Here is a 17,839-nt window from a genome sequence, read left to right on the forward strand (position 1 = left end):
TTCCGACAGTGGATGGCGATCTCCATTTATACCATTCGACTCCAAGCTACCTACCTTATTTTTTGCAGCTCATCTCAATGTTCTTCTCAACCTAGATGCCATCATACATCAATAGCAACGCCCACCACCCACCCCCGAGCTCAACATCCGTTTGTCTCCAAAAACCCCATAAATCCCACCTCCCACGCAAGAACCCGGCCAAGCAGCCTCACATCCCCTAAGCTCCCGAGTGTTACCTGAGCTGAGAATCACTACCTAAATACACGATTTTGCACAGCAACAACATGCAGACGACCGCGTATTCTGAGCAAACGTGGATACTTATGATTAAGGCGTTTGCTTCCTATGATGATTCCAGAAGATATCTAGACAGAGTTTCCCTTCCCGCTAATAACATCGGAGACGGAGCTCACAGCAATTGGCTTCAGGGGTAAGTACGCCACCACACGCTGCTGCAGATCTCCGATCGGTCGGAACCAGCAATTCTCGTCCCACATCAAAGCATTTGTTTCAGACGAAAAGGCACCTTGGCCCTGTCACCTCTCTTCGTACCTCTGGCACACTCGCACAACAACAAAAGTCAACACCAAATAATGGAAAACCCCTTGTGCTGTTTTCTCTCGTCTCGAAATCCTTTCAGATTCTCCACTGAGAGTCCAAAACCCGAATGATTGAACTTTCATGTAATGTGAGAGAAACAAGACGGCCAACCAAACCCCCTTTGACGGGTTAGGACTGTCTCAACCTCCCGAACGTGTTCCTCCTGTCTTCCGTCATCCCACAAACACGACCACAAAATCTTGCCGAAGTTGAACTCGGTGTACCGTGAATAAATTTTTCTTTCCGTCTTGCCGATCACGTTGTACTCTCAATCTGATAAGACATCCTATCCCCTTCTAGACCATCCCATCTTTTCCGCCACCGCATCTAGAGCTCTCGACTGGAGGTCTGAAGGTTAACCGCCAAGGCACGCTAGGGAGCTTGTTGTCGTAGCTCCCGCTGTTAACCTCTCTTGGCTCGCCTCGGCGGTTGCTTTCAGGGGTATTATCTTCCGAGAGCAAAAACAACAAGAAGACAATGCTTTTAACTCATGTACTGCTACCTATCTATACAGAACCCCAAGGTATCTAAATCCAGGATCAGAAACAGAAAGAATAAAAAGGAAAAAAAGTGTACAACCCCATCTATCATCTGCAAACCATCGTCCAAGTTGTGTTCGAGCATCAACTTCCTCCCCCCTCACTCAAGGTTTACTCAACTGCTCCTTCCTAAAAAACGTCCCAAAAGCCACACATATCCCCCCCTGCATCAACAAACAAACCCAAAACCACCCATTCCCCAACCCATCTAGACTCAACGCCAAATTGGGAAACACCGGCCCCGGCCCAACCGCGTTCGGCGCCGTCGCCCTCCCCACCGCCGTAGCCACACTCCCCAGCACCTGCGCCGCCACCAGCGCAAAATTGTTGTGAAACCTCGTCGTGGTCTGCAAAAGCATCATGCCCACCCCCGTGCCTTGCAACGCATCCAAGACCCCGAGCCAAAGCCATAACGATCTCGACAGCAGAGCCCCGCCCACGTCTGATGCCCAGGGAAGGGAGGTGCCAACCCCGGAGACACCCCAAAAGATTTGCGCCCAACGTGGTGCGCCGAGGCCGATGGCGAGCACGGGGAAGAGCCAGCTGTGCTCGCGCGACAGGTGGGCGAGTTGCCAGAAGAGCGCGATCCAGATTAGGCCAAAGAAGAGGATGATGAGCAGCAGGATCTGCCAGGGTTGGGCGTGGGCCGTCGTCCAGAGGAAGCGCCAGCTGCGGCCGTAGTTGGAGGAGAGCCAGTAGTTTTGGATTATGACGGAAACGAGGAAGCACTGGGCGAGATGTCAATATGTGTGAAAGGTAGGGTGAGTGATGATAAACTTACGATAATTAGCTTGCGTCGGAAAACAGACTTGAAAAATGATGGGATGGACCCCGGAGTTTGGCGGTAGTAATCAGGCAAGCCGAGGTGGGTGACAACCGCTAATGCCATCATCAGAACCGCAACAGGGAGACAGACGGCCGACACAATCGTGTTGGATGCCCGCGCCATGGGGATGCCGTTGCTGTCGTAAGAACTGAGAAGAGATCCCCAGTACCAGAGACCGCTGATGTAAATTTGCTGTACACCCTGCACAGCGCAGGCACGGATGACCCATGTCCTCACTGGAGCACCGCCCTCGTCGCCAAAGTTGAGAGCAAAGAACATTGATCCGCTGGAAGATGCTGCTGCATACAGCCCAGAGGCTGTGTTCTGGACCCAGCCTCGCGCATAGAATGACTGCGCAAACGGCGCGCAGCCAGCAAAGAGAAAGGCAAGACCGTAGATGGCAAAAGGTGTAGACAAGACCCAGACAGATTTGAGATTGCGGGAACCGACCCACCAGCAAATGGACGTTGCGGCGTAAATCGAGGCAATAGTGTAAAGCGTTCCCGCTGTCTGACCCTGTTCGCCATTGAGCAGGGAAATCTGGTACGAGTTGGCAGCTAGGATTTGTCCAAGCGCCAAAATGAGAGTGTAAATAGGCCAGTCAAACACCTTTCGAAGCATGAACTTCTGCATAGCAGTCGCATGCGCCACGGGAGGCACATCTTCCGTCTCAAAAGTGGAAACATACTGCCCATGAGTGGCATGCAATTCGTCTCCATCATCGGCTGAGTAGACCGAAGACGCAATACTGGGTGTGTAGGGGCTTGCTGGGCGGGATGGAACATCCAAAAAGCGAGGGTGAACACGACCTGGCGAAGGTGGTTCCACAAGAGTGACCTTGGATGTGTTTCGAGACGAAGATAATCCGAATTTGATGCTCTTGTAGTCTTGGAACCATTGCTTTTCAGACCGGACCAGATATTGCTCAATGCAGAGATCGGTCTCTGAAGATTTGGCATCAAGATTTGCCAACATCTTCTGGAACTCGACAGTGTATTCGCCATCAGTGTCCGTGAAGAACGGGTCAACCTTTTGCAGTGCAAAGTCCTTGCGCCCTTTGGTGACAGAACGAATAGAGACATCCGAGTATCTCTTGGTATTTGGAGATGGCAGAGGAGGCATAAGTGGCCATCCTGCTGCATCAGACATCGGACTTCTTCCACCTGATGGCAGGCCGTTGTAGCCAGGCGTGAGAAACGAGGTAGGAGTGATGGGTCGGCCAGACTGTAGTTCTGTCGGTGTGGGTGAAGCAGAACGTGAGAGATTTGTCTTGGAGAGTCCAACAAGTCGGAGGTGGTCTGGCTTGTCCCTGTGCTTCTGAGACTTTTGGATTGATGTGCTGTGAAGCTCGTTGATCTCTTCTACCCATCGCGCGACTGGGAAGCGCTGTTTGGCTGAGACAGCTCTCATCTTCGCACGAGTCTCGGTATCTGAGGCGAGGGCGCCCTCGATGGCATCTTTGAATTGACTAATGAGATGCTTGGCCGATGTTGATTCGACAGTGTAATACCACCCGGGCATGTTCCCGAGGCCACCTGAAACTTGTTAGCCTTGATTGTAAGACTCGATAAGGGATAACGCTTACCAACTCGAGCTCCCACCCCCAACGCTCCCTTCCTCCCAAATTCCACTGCCACCAAGCCAAACGGCTCGTCGCGAGATGGAATAAGCGCAAATTCAGCACCACTGAAGATATATGGAGGCAGCTGCGTAAACTCTGGCTTGGAGAAAACCCGACCAGGATACTGCTCCATAAGTCTTGCCAATTTGATAGCAGCCAACTTGCCATAGAGGTCGATAACTGGCCCGATGGCAATCAACTGCACCTTTGGATTGTGCTCCAACACAGACGGGAACACGTCTGCAATAATATCCACCCCCTTCTGCATAGACCATCGACCAACAAAGACAAACAATTCAGCATCTGCATCTTGCTTCAAGCCAGCCCATTCCTGGGCCTGCCGACGGAGCCCAGCACGCTTAGCTTCAAACTCGCCATCAACGTGAACCTTCTCAGCCTGGGAAGCTGCCTCAAGCTCCGGCGACCACTCAGCTGTGTCCGAAGGATCTGGATTTGGAAGGCTTCCAATCTTTGAGAGGCCCCAGAAAATTGGATATCGTGCAAAACTTCTCTTGCCATACTTCTTGGAGACTCCCACCGCTCCGAAGCCGTGTTGGAACTCCCGCAGATAACTAGCTCCCGCGTGCAGTAAGTTGAAGACCTCGCCAAATTGCACAAATCGTTCCACAACCTTCTGGTCCAAGTTGAAAACCTTGCAGACCTCCTCCTTTTCTTCTTTCGTTCCAAGGCTCCACATTCCCTGAAATTCGGCGTTGTGCAGAGAAAGACAGCATGGAATAACACGAGGGAGTAGGTACAATGGGGCAAGGGCGCCGTGGAAGTCGTTGATGTGGTAAATGTCCGGGTTGAAGCGCTTCAAAGCCTCGGCAATACACTGGTTCCAAGCCGAGTAGTAAATGGCGCTGTCAAGATCATCCATTCTTTCCGGGTACGGATTGGCGGGTGTTTGAAGGCGGAAAACTGGTGCATCGAGCAGAACGTAGGTGATATTCCGGAGCGTGTGGTATTGAACATCGACATTGTACTGAGAGCCGAGAATCGTGATCTCCATAGGCTCAGCACGTTGATCAACTGGGTACCCATTAGGATATGCGTTCTCAAGACCCCCAACACACGGGACGACCCAGATGATATCTAGATGGCCAAGAGCTTTGCCCATCAGTTGTGCCATCACACCAAGACCACCGATCTTGATCTTGATCTTCCAGTCTTCGATATCGTACTCCATTGTGGCAATGAGGGCCCTCTTGCGAGGAGCCCCAATGTCCATATGAAGGCCTTGGCCATTCAACCCTCTGCCGGTTGTGTGTGATGTCCCGGGCCGTGTTGGACCACCGACAGTGGATGCATCAGACGAGGGTCGACTCGGTCGAGGCAATGGCTTTTCCTTCATTTCGAAAACTTGCCGGAGCTTCTCAGACAGTTTACCATGCTTCGTGACAGCGCCTGAAACATTGTGCTTGACTTTGTAAAACGACCCGGTGAATGTGAAGACGACGAGCCATCCCGTAAGCAACGGCAACACCCACATGAGCGAGAAGATTGTAATCTGCCGTACCCTGCTGCCTGCTGGAAACTTGCTGTATCTCATGGTGGCATCGTCCACTTCAAACCGCCATCCCACAAAAGGGGAAGGGGGAGACTCAGTGATGTTGACAACATTTTGCCTCAAGGACCCAGGGGGCAGTCTGTCAAGCACATAGTCGAAGTTGACATCACCGAAAATCCACGTCTGGTCCGGAAGACCATCCGGGTTCAAGCCCCAAACGTTAAATTGCAGAGCGGTTGGCCACTCAGCCATGATATCCACAGACCAAACACCACTGTCGGCCTTCTGGAGCATCTTGTTTGGAATGCCTGCGTCGAACCCGAACGCATTGAAGTGACCGTTGATGAAGAGGTGGGGGAAACGCCGGGGTAGATTGGATGCATCCAGGTCACCTTCTTGCTGGTGATGGCTACTTCCAGCAAGCTTGCTGTAGTACTGACAGACGACATGCTCGCCAGTCCAATCCTGCAGGTTTGTTCCTGTCCAATTCTTGGCTGGTAGCCTGTAGTCTTCGCCCGTGTAATCGAGCCATGGGGTCCAGTTCGAGCTCCATGTTTGAGAACATCGGAACTTGGTGGCGCCTGCTGCTCTGTGGCGAACAAAAATGTCCTCTCCTTTAGCATAGACAAGCTCCCTGGAGTAGTTGGCATGTCTGGGGAAGACCATGGGATTGCTCTGGGGCCCAACTCGCAACAGGAAGTGATCCGTTGATCCCGTACTGCCCGTGCCCGCTTTGTCGGTGGCATTCCGTACTGTAATGCGGTGAATGCCATCGGGAATGGAGTTGATTGTGGCGGCGAATTCCCACACCGATGCGACCTGACCAACGTATTTTGTGGAATTTTCAACGACATTCAGCTTCTTGCATCTCAGGGACCCCCTATTGAGCGACGCAACAGCTCCGCCGACCGTGTTGGATGTAATCTCGATGGAGTTGAACACACCCTCACAATCCATCTCCTGTGAAAAATGTATCTGTATCTCCACAGATGTTTTGCCGTCCTTGGCAGACTCCAAGCGATAGTCATGACCTGGGAGGAACTTGGTGATGACAGGAGCTGGGCCGACCCAGCTTTCGACGGGAACAAAGGCCTTGAACCCCCAAGCGGGGAAGCTGAGCTCACTCAAGCAGCCGTGAAATAACTCATCTTCATTGTCATCAATTCGCTTGGTCGAAGGTTCAAGTGTGTACTCCTCATAGGGGTATAGGAGGTTCCTGACCGTGGCACCTGCTCCGAAGGCTGATAGCAAAGCTGTCTGAGGATCAGAGCAGTTGAACTTGTAGCTGATGGTTCTGTTCTCGTTTCCTAGCATTAGCCACACCGGGTCCTCGCCATGAGGTACTGACGAAAAGTTTTGCAGTTGTTGATGGGGCATTCTGATGTAGCTCCATAGACCCAGCTCTGTGCCAGTTCCGTTTGATCCGGGAAGGTATATCCAGTTGGTATAATTCGATAATTGGTACATCTCAAAGCCATCGTTAAGTGCCGGGTAGACTGTTCTTAGTTCCAGAAATCTCTTGACGACTGATCGGATTGGGTGTGAAGGATCACGATGATCGAGGCTGACGTTGGGATCGTCGCAGCCGTAGAGGGCAGCGTCGAGGGGAAAATTGAAGTACTTTTCAGATCCGACTTTGTAGCAACCGTGAAGCTCCCATGCATTCGTTGAAGTCATGGGCTGACGACCGTAAAGATAATTACCGGCGATGTTTTCGAGCACATAAAAGGCCTGCTCCTCGCCCCAGTTGACGATAGGGATGCCAGGCATCAAGAGAGACATGATGAAGGCGCCAACCAGGTACTTTTGCGTCCCATTTTGAATTGACGGCCAGCGAAAGACATCTTGGTTGGACACGCCAAACATGTGACGGGGGTCGAACTTGCCAGTGTTGGCGTTGATAAAATCCGTCGTCATGAGCATATCTTGCCACCCCTCTGCCCAACTGATCCGAGTATCCATTTCAGCGCCGTATTCGCCATCGATGCCAAGAAATCGTGTGAGAGCACGATAAGCAGAATAATGAAAACAAGCAGAGTCCAGCGCTTGTACGGGACGAATGTACGAAGACGGGCTTGTTTCGTTCGTTGCGTTGTAGCTCTCGGCGGGTGTCGCAGCGAACATGGGAGGCTCTTTGCCTCGACCATAATACAGAGCGCCTAGCGCATTCCCACCAACGATTTCGCCCGGAATAAAAAAGTTGTCTTTGCCATATTTCTTGGCGCATCCCCTGATGTACTCGGACCAATCTGCTTGAGCGTCGAGTGTGATGGTCAGGCCCTTGTCGATACGAAAGCCATCGATGTCGAGACTTGCGATAGTCATGCAAGAAAACAGTTTGATCTTGTCGAGAACACTTGGCCGCCACTCTCGGAGACGATCCTGCACGAAGCCAAACTTGGATAATTGTTTCTGCCATTCTGGGTACTTGCCAAAAGACTCGACATCACCATACTGTGTGGTGTTAGCGAAAGTTATACGACACAAGGAAGGTTACATCCCATACCTGGTCAAAGTCACTGGTTCGACACTTGGTCATCTTAGACATCACATCGTCTCCAACAGGCTTTCCATGCTCATCCCAAAACCGTGGATACTCGCAATCAACTAGGGTCTCTCCCAGCGGAAAATCCCAGTATCTTCGGGGTGACTTCCATACGGCGTTGTGTTCGGTGAAGCTGAAAGGTGTGGTCGTGTTGAGGTATCCTTCGAAGCCAAGAAGATCACCCATCGTCGAGATAGTATTTTCGAAGACAACATACATGCCACGTCGGTGAATCTCGTCGATGGCCTCTCTCCAGACCGCAATTGTTCCAAAGTGTTGGTCGAGGAGAGTCAGGTCCAATGGACTGAATGAATCGGCCGACCATGGCTGGTTGATGAAGGGACTGCCACAAATGTAGATTGCCTGTGTCAAGTCAGTGACCCTGCTCCAGGCTCATGAGAGAAGCAACTTACCTTGATACCCATGCCCTGAAGATAATCAAGCGTGTCCATGAGACCGCTTACATCGCCGCCGGCCCGCAGCTGGGTTGAAAGAATGTCGACCTCGAAAGCAGTTCCATTGGCGTTGTCGTTTGATGGGTCGCCGTTCACAAATCTGTCAAGAAAAAGAGAGTAGAATGGCATTCGCCAGTTCTCTGGAGATGATTGGAAGTCATGGTCAGGCCACTCTCCCCAATAGTCGAGGGGTGTCCTGGCCGACTTGTTCTGGTTGAGGTTGTATTCCTCATATTCTGGGATATATGGAAGTGAAAGACTGGACGCTGCAAAAAGAAGCATAAGAAAGAATGACTGGACCGACGCACCCATCATGGCGGAAAGCGAATGATAGCCACCACGAAGAAGTGTGCGAGGTGAATGGAAGGGATGTGGGTGGTACACCACATGCAACGAGTGTGAGGGTGCAAAAGACAAAAGCAAGACAAGAAGAGATCACCCAGGAAGGATGTTCCCGTGGGAGAACTGGGACACCAGTCTTCCATATCGCGTTCTCACAGACGCCCGGGTGCCTCCTGGGCTCAACTTGCCTGAGGCCACCCCCTAACAGCCTCGTAGAGGCAAGAAGCATGATGACGGGGGTAGAATATCGCCGCTCATCCCTGATCACGGCGCGTGGGATGCATCCTTCTTCCGATGTTTCTCAGAATCTTACAGCTCACCCCCCTGTGCAGAGATGCTCAGCTTGAGAGCCTCACATCCCTATTCCGTTTAGTCACACAAAGTGATGGGAGTCAAGGGTGAAGGTGGTCCACCGTGGCGGTTTCAATGGGTCAAGGCAGTGTCCCTGGGTGTGGCCTGTGGTTCTGGCGGGCGGGCCGGGAGCAGGCTAGCAATGTCGGTAACACTGATCCTCCTGCTCGGGTTGACGATACACAGAGAAAGGCTTCCTTTCTTTTATTTCCTGAAGGATTTGGGGGAGATGGAGGCTAATTCTCTATGTCATAGTCAGCGGCCGGCTCTTGTGAGATGAAGCAGGATGTTTGGAAGAGGTGATGTCTGTGGTTGTGGAGTCACACCAAGCTTACATGAGTTCTGACGACGAAGGCATCATGCAAGAAAACTTATCAATGAGCAGGTACCTGCGTACCAGCATCTGATGGGCGAGTACGGAGCGGCAAGGTCAAGAAGGGGACGGGTAGACGTGCCGTCGCTGACGAAGTGATTGGATTGATACCTTCCGTACCTGCATCCGAAGAACCCTGACAAACGGATATCGCCCCTGCATCACCCATCCATCAAGCTCACAATCTGAGACCATGTGTCGGCACTTGCCACAGCCCTGATTATCAACCAGTTGCTCCTGCCTTTTGACACAGGCAGTCGTACACACTTGAACAGATCCCTTCCCCACCCTTTGAAATCGCTCTTTCAGTTTTGCGAGTCCTTTCCATTGAGCCTTGAATCCTGCAAGCATTGCATGACTCACATTGCTTCGTGGACTTTTTTTTCACGTATTCTGATGCCTGTTACACGACGTATAACAGGTTCATCATATTACGCCGAGCCTCATCGGCTTACCCTATGTCTGGCCCATACTGGGAGAGCACGTCTTTGGTACAGCCTCTTGGCACAATGTCGTATTGTGACCGGCATTTGCCGTTTTGGTATATTCTGCAAGTCGTTCCCTACTTTCTTGCACAGCGTGACATTTGACGATCTTGTTTCAGATAGGCAAGATATAAAACTGTTAGCGCTAGGGCTGACTGTCTGCGCCGAAAGAAGACAGCACTGTTCAGCCGCATTAGAAACATGCAAGATAAGAACCTGAAATACGTATCCGTACGCGCCGCATTCTCTACCATCGTCAACGACCGCCGCCGCCGCAGAGATAACCAGATTGGGAATCACACCAATCGCCAGGTACCACCGCCGCCACCCACGGGACGAGTTTGATATGTCCCGCCTCGGACGGACGCTAACCCGGCGCTCTGGCTTTGAAAATCTATGTGTGCTCCCGTCTCAAGTGGCTTTCATAATGTTATCTCACTGGTGTATTCGTAGCAAGTCAGCATCCTGCCATGGCAGAGATGCATATCCAACACACCCACCAGAATCTGCCTCGTCAAAGAAAAGAAAAGTCACAACCCCTGGGCCTTGCATTGATCCCAATTCGGTTGACCGATTTTCCAAACCTTCTCCAGGTCCCGGGAGCATGGGTGAGAAAGGCCTCACCATCGGTCACCCTTTGGCCAACAGCCCGAGGTCATGGCCCATGCGGGGTGTCTATGTCGACACCTGTACGGGTCTAGGTCTGCAAACGATGCGTGAGAGGTCAGCTTACACGCTCTCCGAGGCGTGTTCCTTTTCATTCCCTTTTTCTTGTGTCACTGCAAGAAATCTCACTCGCAGTCTTTCCTTCTCTCTCACACGCTGCCACGGTTATCGTCAAGCTGAGGGATTGTCGATCGCTCTCGTCCATTCTTTTAGAAAACATATCTTGTCGTCACTCATTCAGTCACAATGTTATTTCATTTGTCAGCTCGACTCGGCCGTAGTTTCTGGGCCCTCCTTGCGGTACTCATGGGGCTGCTCATGGCTGTCGCTCCGGCGAGCGCAGCCATGTCCCCCACAGAGATCGCGGTCGCTTGCCACAGCCTTGCCCGCATGGCATTCGACCTGAAAGACCTCGTAAATGTGGTTGCGCAGAAGAGAAATCCGGGACCTTTCCAGGTATGTGATGCTCAGCCCTGGCATCCGGAAGTCTCGGAGGCTGTTGTGCTCGTTGCGCAACACTGACACGACACGAGCATTGACAGGATATCCTTGACGAGTTCAATGATATTTCCGACTCTTGTCTCTCCAACATCTCGGTCATGATCCGCTCTTCTGTCGTGACGGACCAGGCGGACCAGCAGCTGATTTACGAGGCTTACTCCAATGTATGTCTATCTTTGATCCACTGTTCTTGTTAACTTGTTTGTCCCGATAACTAATCTTGTGTCTGCGGTATCAGTTTATCCAGGGCCTCTTTGAGCTGATGGACTCCGTCACCGAATCTGCCCCTGTCCTCATCGTCCTCGATAAGCAAGCCGAGTTCCGTATTCCTGCCGCCGTCCGCGAAGTCGCCGGCGTCGTGGATGCTTTACTCTATCAGCTCATGGCCATCTTTCCGACCAACACGTCCTATTCATCGCAGACTGCAAACCAAAAGACCCAAGTCGATACGCACTTTCGTCAGGCCGTCCACGCGTTCCATCTGGCTACGGCCAACACTGGATCGCCATACTCCAACACCACATCCCTTTAGTAGCCCATCCGATCAGGTACATAGCAGACTCGTGGTTGCCACCAGTTGTATACTTACCAAAAGAAAAAAGACTGGACATTTTCATTCTTGTAGGTGTGTAGTTAGTCGTGTATTATTATTGTTGACGTCCAGATTGTTTCGTTCCCCTTCAACTGTGCATGTCTCATGTCATTGCCTATTAGATGTCCAGAGAAGACGACGCCGTGATGGTTCTCTGGAGGTGGACCTCCTTTTACCCCTGATCGCCATCCCAACCCTAACCCCTGTCCGGCGGCATAACGGGTTCTTAACCCCGCGCGCCCCGGACCCCGCCAAGGGAGCCAACCCCATCAAAGGAGGGGCAAGGCCCATCTGCCTTCTCCATCTCCATATTAGCCTGAAATAGCCTATTGTTCAACTGTCGTCATGTGCGACGGCGAGAAAACCTCAGCAAAAACACCCACGCGCCGGGACAAGTGCGACCGGACCGAGACCTGAGCGAAGCAAACCATGGCGACTCCCGGTTGAGTCGCGTCGTCGCACGGGAGAGGGGGAGCCGCCATCGCAACCACCCATTTGATCCCCCCTCTCCCCCCCTCCAACTTGGGCTCCTAAATATTTACTTCTCCAATTTTCCTCTTCGTCTTCTATTTTTTCCAAATCAGTGACATCATCATCACATTCTCGTTCCAAAAATGTCCTCCGATGCCCCCCTCGTCTCTTTTCTCCCTCTGGGAGCCATAATCCAAGAGCTTCGCGTCGGCGACCTCAATATCGTCCAGGGCTTCCCCACTCAGGACCTCTACGTCTCCCACAACGGCCCCTTCTTTGGGGAGACCATCGGCCGGGTTGCGAACCGCATCTCTAATGCCAAGCTTGACAGTCTGAATGGGGGCAAGACGTATAGCTTGGCTGCGAACAACGGGGTGAATAACCTCCACGGAGGAGTCGTTGGTTGGGGGAAGAGGGTCTGGGATGGGCCGGTTCCTGTTGGTGTCAGAGAGATTCCTGGGGTGGGCAAGATTGAAGGCGGGGAGAGCGTCAAGTTTACGCTTGTGAGCGAGGACGGGGATGAGGGGTTTCCGGGGGAGGTGAAGGCGACGGTGGTGTATACTGTGGGCAAGCAGACGGAGGGGGGGAAGGAGGTTGTTGTGCTGGGGATGGAGTACGAGGCTGAGCTGGTTGGGGAGGGGGTGGAGGAGACGGTTGTCAATATGACGAATCACTCGTGAGTTGTTTACTCCTGGAACATGATACTGGGAGAAAGGGTATATATGCTGACTTGCTGGGGATGGCAGTTACTTCAACCTTACCGGCGGCTCGTCAATCGAAGGCACGGAGGTCACCCTCGTGACGAACAACTACCTCCCCGTTGACGACGGCGGTATTCCTACCGGCGGTCCCGCCCCCTTTGCCAAGGTCCAGGGACAAACTCCGTTTGTTCTTGGTGCTCAAGAGCCGGATATTGACGACTGCTTCGTTGTTAACGAGGCCGCTGGTTCTATTCCTATCGACACCCGCGCCGAGTCCCTGACCAAGCTCGTCAGCGCTAGACACCCTGAGACTGGCATCCACCTCGAGGTTCTCAGCACCGAGCCCGCCTTCCAGTTCTATACTGGCAAGTACATTGACGTGCCTGAGGTGGCTGGCATCCCGGCGCGCAAGGCCAGAAGTGGGTTCTGTGTCGAGCCGAGCCGTTATGTGAATGCGGCGAATGTGCCCGAGTGGAAGAGCCAGATGCTGCTCAAGAAGGGGGAGAAGTACGGGACGAGGACTGTGTACAGGGCTTGGAAGGAGTAGATTGCAATTGCACCTACATGATACCGGGTAGTCTGACAGAATGAATAAAAGTAACAGGCCATAGGCTCTTCATAATCCCGTGATATCCCCTGAGCATCACTCGTCCTCGTCCATGATATCCTCCCCTTCCTCCTGTTCCTTTTCCACCTCCTCCATGGGCCTCTTCGCCGGCCCAGCCTCTTGCTTCCTGTACAACCCCGCCAGCACCTCACTGGTACTCGCCTCCTCAATCCCCTTATCCTCTCGTTTCCTCACAAACCTCGGGAACCGCAAACTCAACCCCTTGTCAGGGTGCACCATTCCCACAGCAGCAGTATAAGTAGGACTAACCGTCACATCCGCAAACGCCACCTCCCACACCTCTGTCGGATTAAACCACACGTCCGGTTCCGGCCCGTAATACTCCACAAACCCTGGCTTCTTCCCCAACGTCCTCCCTTCTATCGCTGGGTCGTAATATGCCTTGTTAGCTTTGTAGAAGTTGTCCGTGAAGCCGGACATGCACTTGCACACTGCCTCTAGGGAGCCTGCATCCTCATTTCGGACCGCTAGGAGGAACGGGGACCAGAACTGGGACTTGCGGCCTGTGCCGTGCCAGGCAGCAATGGGGATTAGGTCCAAGGGCTCCGAGGAGGAGGAGAGGGAGGTGGAATAGTCCTTTTTTACTTTGAGCCAGGAGTCGAGGCGTTTGTCTGGTTCGTAGGTTGACAGGAGGGGTTTGCGGCGGGATCTTTTCTGGGGGGGTGGGGGGTTGAGGGGGGTTTCCTTGGTGGTGGTGGTAGTGGTGGGTTTGGTGTTGTCGAGTAGTCCAGCGGCGGCAGACTGGTCCTCGTAGGGAATGTCGGGGAGGTTATCCAAAATTTTCACCATTATCCCCTCACATTTTGCCTCTAAGGCGGACTTGAAGAAGGTGAGGACTGGTTCGGAATCTTGTGAGGTCGCGTCTAGGCTTTTGACCCAGGTGAAGTGATGGGGGATTTCAATGAAGAGTGACCGGAGCATGTCCCGGCGTTCGCGAAAGGGGCGGTCGAGGAGGGGTTGGCCGTTGAGGTACATCAAGTCAAAGGCGAAGAGGCAGACGTTGATGGTTATGCTGCCTACGGCGACGTCCTTTCTGGCGCGGTTGGAGAGGGTTTGGAAGTTTTTGAGCTCGCCGGTGGTTTGGTCCACGGCGACAACTTCGCCTTCCATGATGAAGCTTTGGACATTTTCGCCTCTTATCTTGGGCACCAAGGAGACGAGGTCGGGGTATTTGTCCGTCATTAACTCGAGGTGACGGGAGAAGATGGAGACTTTGCCGTCGGCATCGCAGTGGACCTGGGCGCGCTGGCCGTCGTACTTGTACTCGCAGGCAAAGTCTCGCCCCTGAAGCTTGGTGAGCATCTCGCTGAGATCGCGGGTGATACTGCCTAGCATGGGACGGAGTGGGATGTGGAGGTTGAGACCACAGCGGATGGGCAGCTCGTCTGATATGCCAATATCAAGAAGCACTGGGATCAGGTCATTATAATCTGGATGTCTGGCAAATGATGCTTTCACGAGCTCCTCTCCTCTTGACCATATCTCGGCTAGTTCTTCCTTACTGAGCTTCGCTAGCTCTGCTGGCTCCCTGATAGGGAAATCCGCACCGGGTGGCTTGGAGAGAAGAAAGGCTCTTGAGAGAGCTATCAGCATAGTCGTCTTGACAGCACCGATACGAAGCTAGAAGACGTTAGCTATGCTTACGATGGTCATGAAGTGGGAACACGTACATGCTGACACAAAGTGCGGACGATATATCTGCTCTCCTCGCCTCCTCGAGCATCTTGCAACAGTCTGTCCACAATACGCTGTTTGATGTCTCCACTACCCTGACCTTGTGTCTTTGCAATCTTGACAAGAGACTCAAACACACCCCTGATGGTCAGTGGCTTTGGTTTTTTCAGGGTGAAGCTTTGCTTCTTCTTGGCCTCAAAGGCAACATCACCCGGATCACCCCATCTGTCATGCATGGCTTTCAGCGCCCGGTTGTCAAGCCCGCATACTTGCTTCAGTGCTTTAGAGATAGCCGAACCTCCCAGACCAAGCTCCATGGAAATGTATGGGGGTGAGATGGCATTGGTGGCCAGCCATACTGCGGGCAACAGGCTGTTTGGATCGCCCTCAATAAGTAGACGAAGACAATTGACAAGCGTGTCCACGATCTTGATCCTGCTTTGGGTACTACTGACAAGCACAAAGCACCGTGTAAGCAAGGCGTAGGATGACTTGCCGCGTTCGGCAGCCCATGATTCTTGGAGCTGCGGGACGTATTTGGATGGATCAAATGTCAAGGGGCTTTCGTCCAGTGGTATTATGGCTGTTACTTGATCTTCCACTGCCGCGACTGACGAAAGCGATAGAGTGTTCTTGGATATTGCTGTATCAACCTTGGGGGATACGGACGACTTCAGTGGTGATGGAGGAGCTGGAAGAGCTAGTGATGTATTTGGTTCTGGCTGAAGCTGTTGTTGTCTCTGGTTCGATGCTTGGACCTCCGCATCCCACTCAGCCTGCAGCTTCCGAGCCAGTTCCTCGTCAGTCAATTGCTCATCCGACTTCTCAGACTGTGAACCATTTTGCTGAATCTCAGAAGTGGTTCTTGATGACGATCCATTCTGCTGTTGCTTGGCAAAAAAGTACTGTATTCCTTTGGTCGCCGGGACTGCAGCCTTCTTCGTATCGGAATTGAGTTTCCTCTTCTTCGCCGGGCTCGCCATGATGGGACGATGTAAGCACGGTACCTAGGTAAGGTTTATCGTGGTAGCATGCGGGCGTTCGATGGAAAAGAGGGATTAAAAGCAGCGTCCCGAGGCTATTACCTGATCTAATTACCCTCCACATCAAACTCTGACATGTGAGAAATTGGGTGGGGAAAAGCATAAATACTGGGCAGCTTCCCTCAAGTTGTGAAAAGAGAGCTCTGATGTACTGTTGAACTCAACCCACCTCCAAACCGATCAATGACGTTCCAGCGATGCACTGCAATCGCAGCAGCACGCGTCAGCCAGCGCGAGGCAGGCGCCAAAACAGCTGACTGGCAGCCCCGCGCCGAGAAAGCGTGAAGCTTTGGCCATCTCCGTTCAGCGCTAGCCTGTTCCGGAGCGCCAGCGGGCTTGGCATGCTTTCACACACACATCCTTGAAAAAAAGAGCGGGAAATCCCAGCCCCACCATGCGAGAGGAGAGCGGGAAAGGAAAGATTCTTGACGGGTTCGCGCAAGACCCCCCGAGTGTCGCTTTTCCTCCTGCAACCCACCCCTTCCTCACACATCACCATGGCCAGCACACTCAATATGAACGGCGAGGACCCCGTCGAACGGCCTCAGCAGATCCGCGACATCATAGGAGGTCTTGAGCGGTACAACCCCCAGGCCGCTGAGGTCCTCGAGGCCTACCTCCAGCAGCAATGTGAGGAGAAATTCACCGACTGCAACGCCAACAGGGCACTGTTGAAGCTGTAAGTATCTCCCATGTTCCCACTCGCTATGGCTTATCTGGTTTTTCATGATGTTGTTTTTTATAAACGTTTCCTATTAGCCTGAAAAGCGGCCTAACAACCCGCACAAGCTGAGGTCAACTTAATGTGTCTGATATACAAACCATCTGATGTCTTACTGTCTTGGAGTCGTCTTGTTGAACAAAGGATCGTCTACTAACCATTGTCTGCTCGGCGCAAAACACAGGTACCAGCTCAACCCAGACAGGATCAAGGACGAGATCGTCACCAACGTCCTCGTCAAGACAATGACCCAGTTCCCCTCCCCTCAGTTCGACCTTGCCCTTCACCTCCTCTCCCCATCATACTCCAACCCCGGCCCAGGCTCCTCTTCCGACCTCGCCGAGGCTGTCGCCAAGCTTAGAACGCTCAACAGCCACCTCGAGGGCGCCAGATACGACCACTTCTGGGCCACCCTCGAGAGCGACGACATCTACGCGGACCTCACCACCGACATTAAGGGTTTCGAGGAGATCATCCGCGTCAAGATCGCCCAGCTCATCAGTCTCGCCTTCCGTGAGATTAATATCAGCGTCCTCGAAAGCTACCTCGGTCTCCGCAGCGAAGCCGAGGTCAAGACCTTTGTCACCGAGACCTGCGGCTGGAAGGTCGGAGACGACGGCATCGTTCACATTCCTAAGAACTCTGAGAACGAGGCCAAAAAGACCGAGATCCGCGAGGACGTCTCCATTGACATGTTCAGCCGTGTCATCAAGAGGAGTTGGGAGGAGAATGCTTAAAAACACCAAACTACAAAGATACCATATTACACACACTAATGAAAAGGGTGTTTTGTGTGATCGGAAACGGTTCATTGTAGAGTACTTTTTTGAGACGAAGCGGTACTTTCCTTTTTCTGTCTATTGCGTCTCGCTGCTGCGGCCGGTTACCCCTTGTTTTGCATTCTGGCGGCGGAAAAAAAGCCAAAAGCTTCTGACGGCGTTCATGGGATATTGCGGAAGCGATTCGGGGATAAAAGGGGGGAACAAGGGCCTTGGAAGAAGGTTTTATACTGGGCTTAGATTTGATCATTAGCCTTGGGCCATATTCACATTATACCTCTGGACAAAAAAAGAAGAAAAATAACCCAAATATGCCATCCTCTGTCCTATGCTGCTTGTCATGTTGAATGGTTTTGGTGTTCCCTGACTGGGCATCCGTAGACTCTGAAGGGGGGCTGTTGTACAATCAACAGTAG

General features: G+C 52.5%; 5 protein-coding genes across 5 annotated transcripts; 3 read left to right on the plus strand and 2 right to left on the minus strand.

Annotated features, from left to right (window-relative positions):
* Positions 1–862: 862 nt before the first annotated feature.
* On the minus strand, positions 863–9,182 carry ags1 (Cell wall alpha-1,3-glucan synthase ags1). The gene is made up of 6 exons (XM_062947356.1): positions 9,125–9,182; positions 8,055–9,033; positions 7,603–8,004; positions 3,551–7,550; positions 1,921–3,500; positions 863–1,867 (listed from the first exon to the last, which is right to left on the minus strand). Exons 2-6 carry the CDS (start codon positions 8,409–8,411, stop codon positions 1,244–1,246), a joined length of 6,963 nt encoding a protein of 2,320 aa, XP_062798614.1. The 5' UTR covers positions 8,412–9,033; positions 9,125–9,182; the 3' UTR covers positions 863–1,243.
* A 350-nt stretch (positions 9,183–9,532) lies between these two features.
* QC764_500900 (uncharacterized protein) lies at positions 9,533–11,588 on the plus strand (the record flags this gene model as incomplete). Its single annotated transcript, XM_062947355.1, is given in 6 exon segments — positions 9,533–9,703; positions 9,767–10,769; positions 10,856–10,978; positions 11,062–11,345; positions 11,350–11,362; positions 11,529–11,588. Coding segments are annotated over 5 exon segments (690 nt in total). The 5' UTR covers positions 9,533–9,703; positions 9,767–10,559.
* A 432-nt stretch (positions 11,589–12,020) lies between these two features.
* QC764_500890 (uncharacterized protein) lies at positions 12,021–13,200 on the plus strand (the record flags this gene model as incomplete). Its single annotated transcript, XM_062947354.1, has 2 exons — positions 12,021–12,553; positions 12,624–13,200. 2 exons carry the CDS (start codon positions 12,021–12,023, stop codon positions 13,123–13,125), a joined length of 1,035 nt encoding a protein of 344 aa, XP_062798616.1. The 3' UTR covers positions 13,126–13,200.
* Positions 13,201–13,221: 21 nt separating this feature from the next.
* On the minus strand, positions 13,222–16,116 carry QC764_500880 (uncharacterized protein; the record flags this gene model as incomplete). Its single annotated transcript, XM_062947353.1, has 2 exons — positions 14,877–16,116; positions 13,222–14,826 (listed from the first exon to the last, which is right to left on the minus strand). Exons 1-2 carry the CDS (start codon positions 15,861–15,863, stop codon positions 13,222–13,224), a joined length of 2,592 nt encoding a protein of 863 aa, XP_062798617.1. The 5' UTR covers positions 15,864–16,116.
* Positions 16,010–17,830, plus strand: QC764_500870 (uncharacterized protein). Its single transcript, XM_062947352.1, has 2 exons — positions 16,010–16,602; positions 16,829–17,830. The coding sequence occupies exons 1-2, from the start codon at positions 16,421–16,423 to the stop codon at positions 17,379–17,381; spliced, it is 735 nt and encodes a 244-aa protein (XP_062798618.1). The 5' UTR covers positions 16,010–16,420; the 3' UTR covers positions 17,382–17,830.
* Positions 17,831–17,839: the final 9 nt, after the last annotated feature.

The sequence above is a fragment of the Podospora pseudoanserina genome, chromosome 5 (genome assembly GCF_035222485.1).
Source record: "Podospora pseudoanserina strain CBS 124.78 chromosome 5, whole genome shotgun sequence".
NCBI lineage: Eukaryota > Fungi > Ascomycota > Sordariomycetes > Sordariales > Podosporaceae > Podospora > Podospora pseudoanserina.

Coding starts and splice junctions, on each gene's coding strand:
- QC764_500870 (XM_062947352.1), top strand. CDS start 16,421: ATGGCCAGCACACTCAATATGAACGGCGAGGACCCCGTCGAACGGCCT. Junction 16,603..16,828: donor AACAGGGCACTGTTGAAGCT/GTAAGTATCTCC, acceptor CGCAAAACACAG/GTACCAGCTCAACCCAGACA.
- ags1 (XM_062947356.1), bottom strand. CDS start 8,411: ATGATGGGTGCGTCGGTCCAGTCATTCTTTCTTATGCTTCTTTTTGCA. Junction 7,551..7,602: donor GAACCAGTGACTTTGACCAG/GTATGGGATGTA, acceptor AACACCACACAG/TATGGTGATGTCGAGTCTTT. Junction 3,501..3,550: donor GGGGGTGGGAGCTCGAGTTG/GTAAGCGTTATC, acceptor AACAAGTTTCAG/GTGGCCTCGGGAACATGCCC.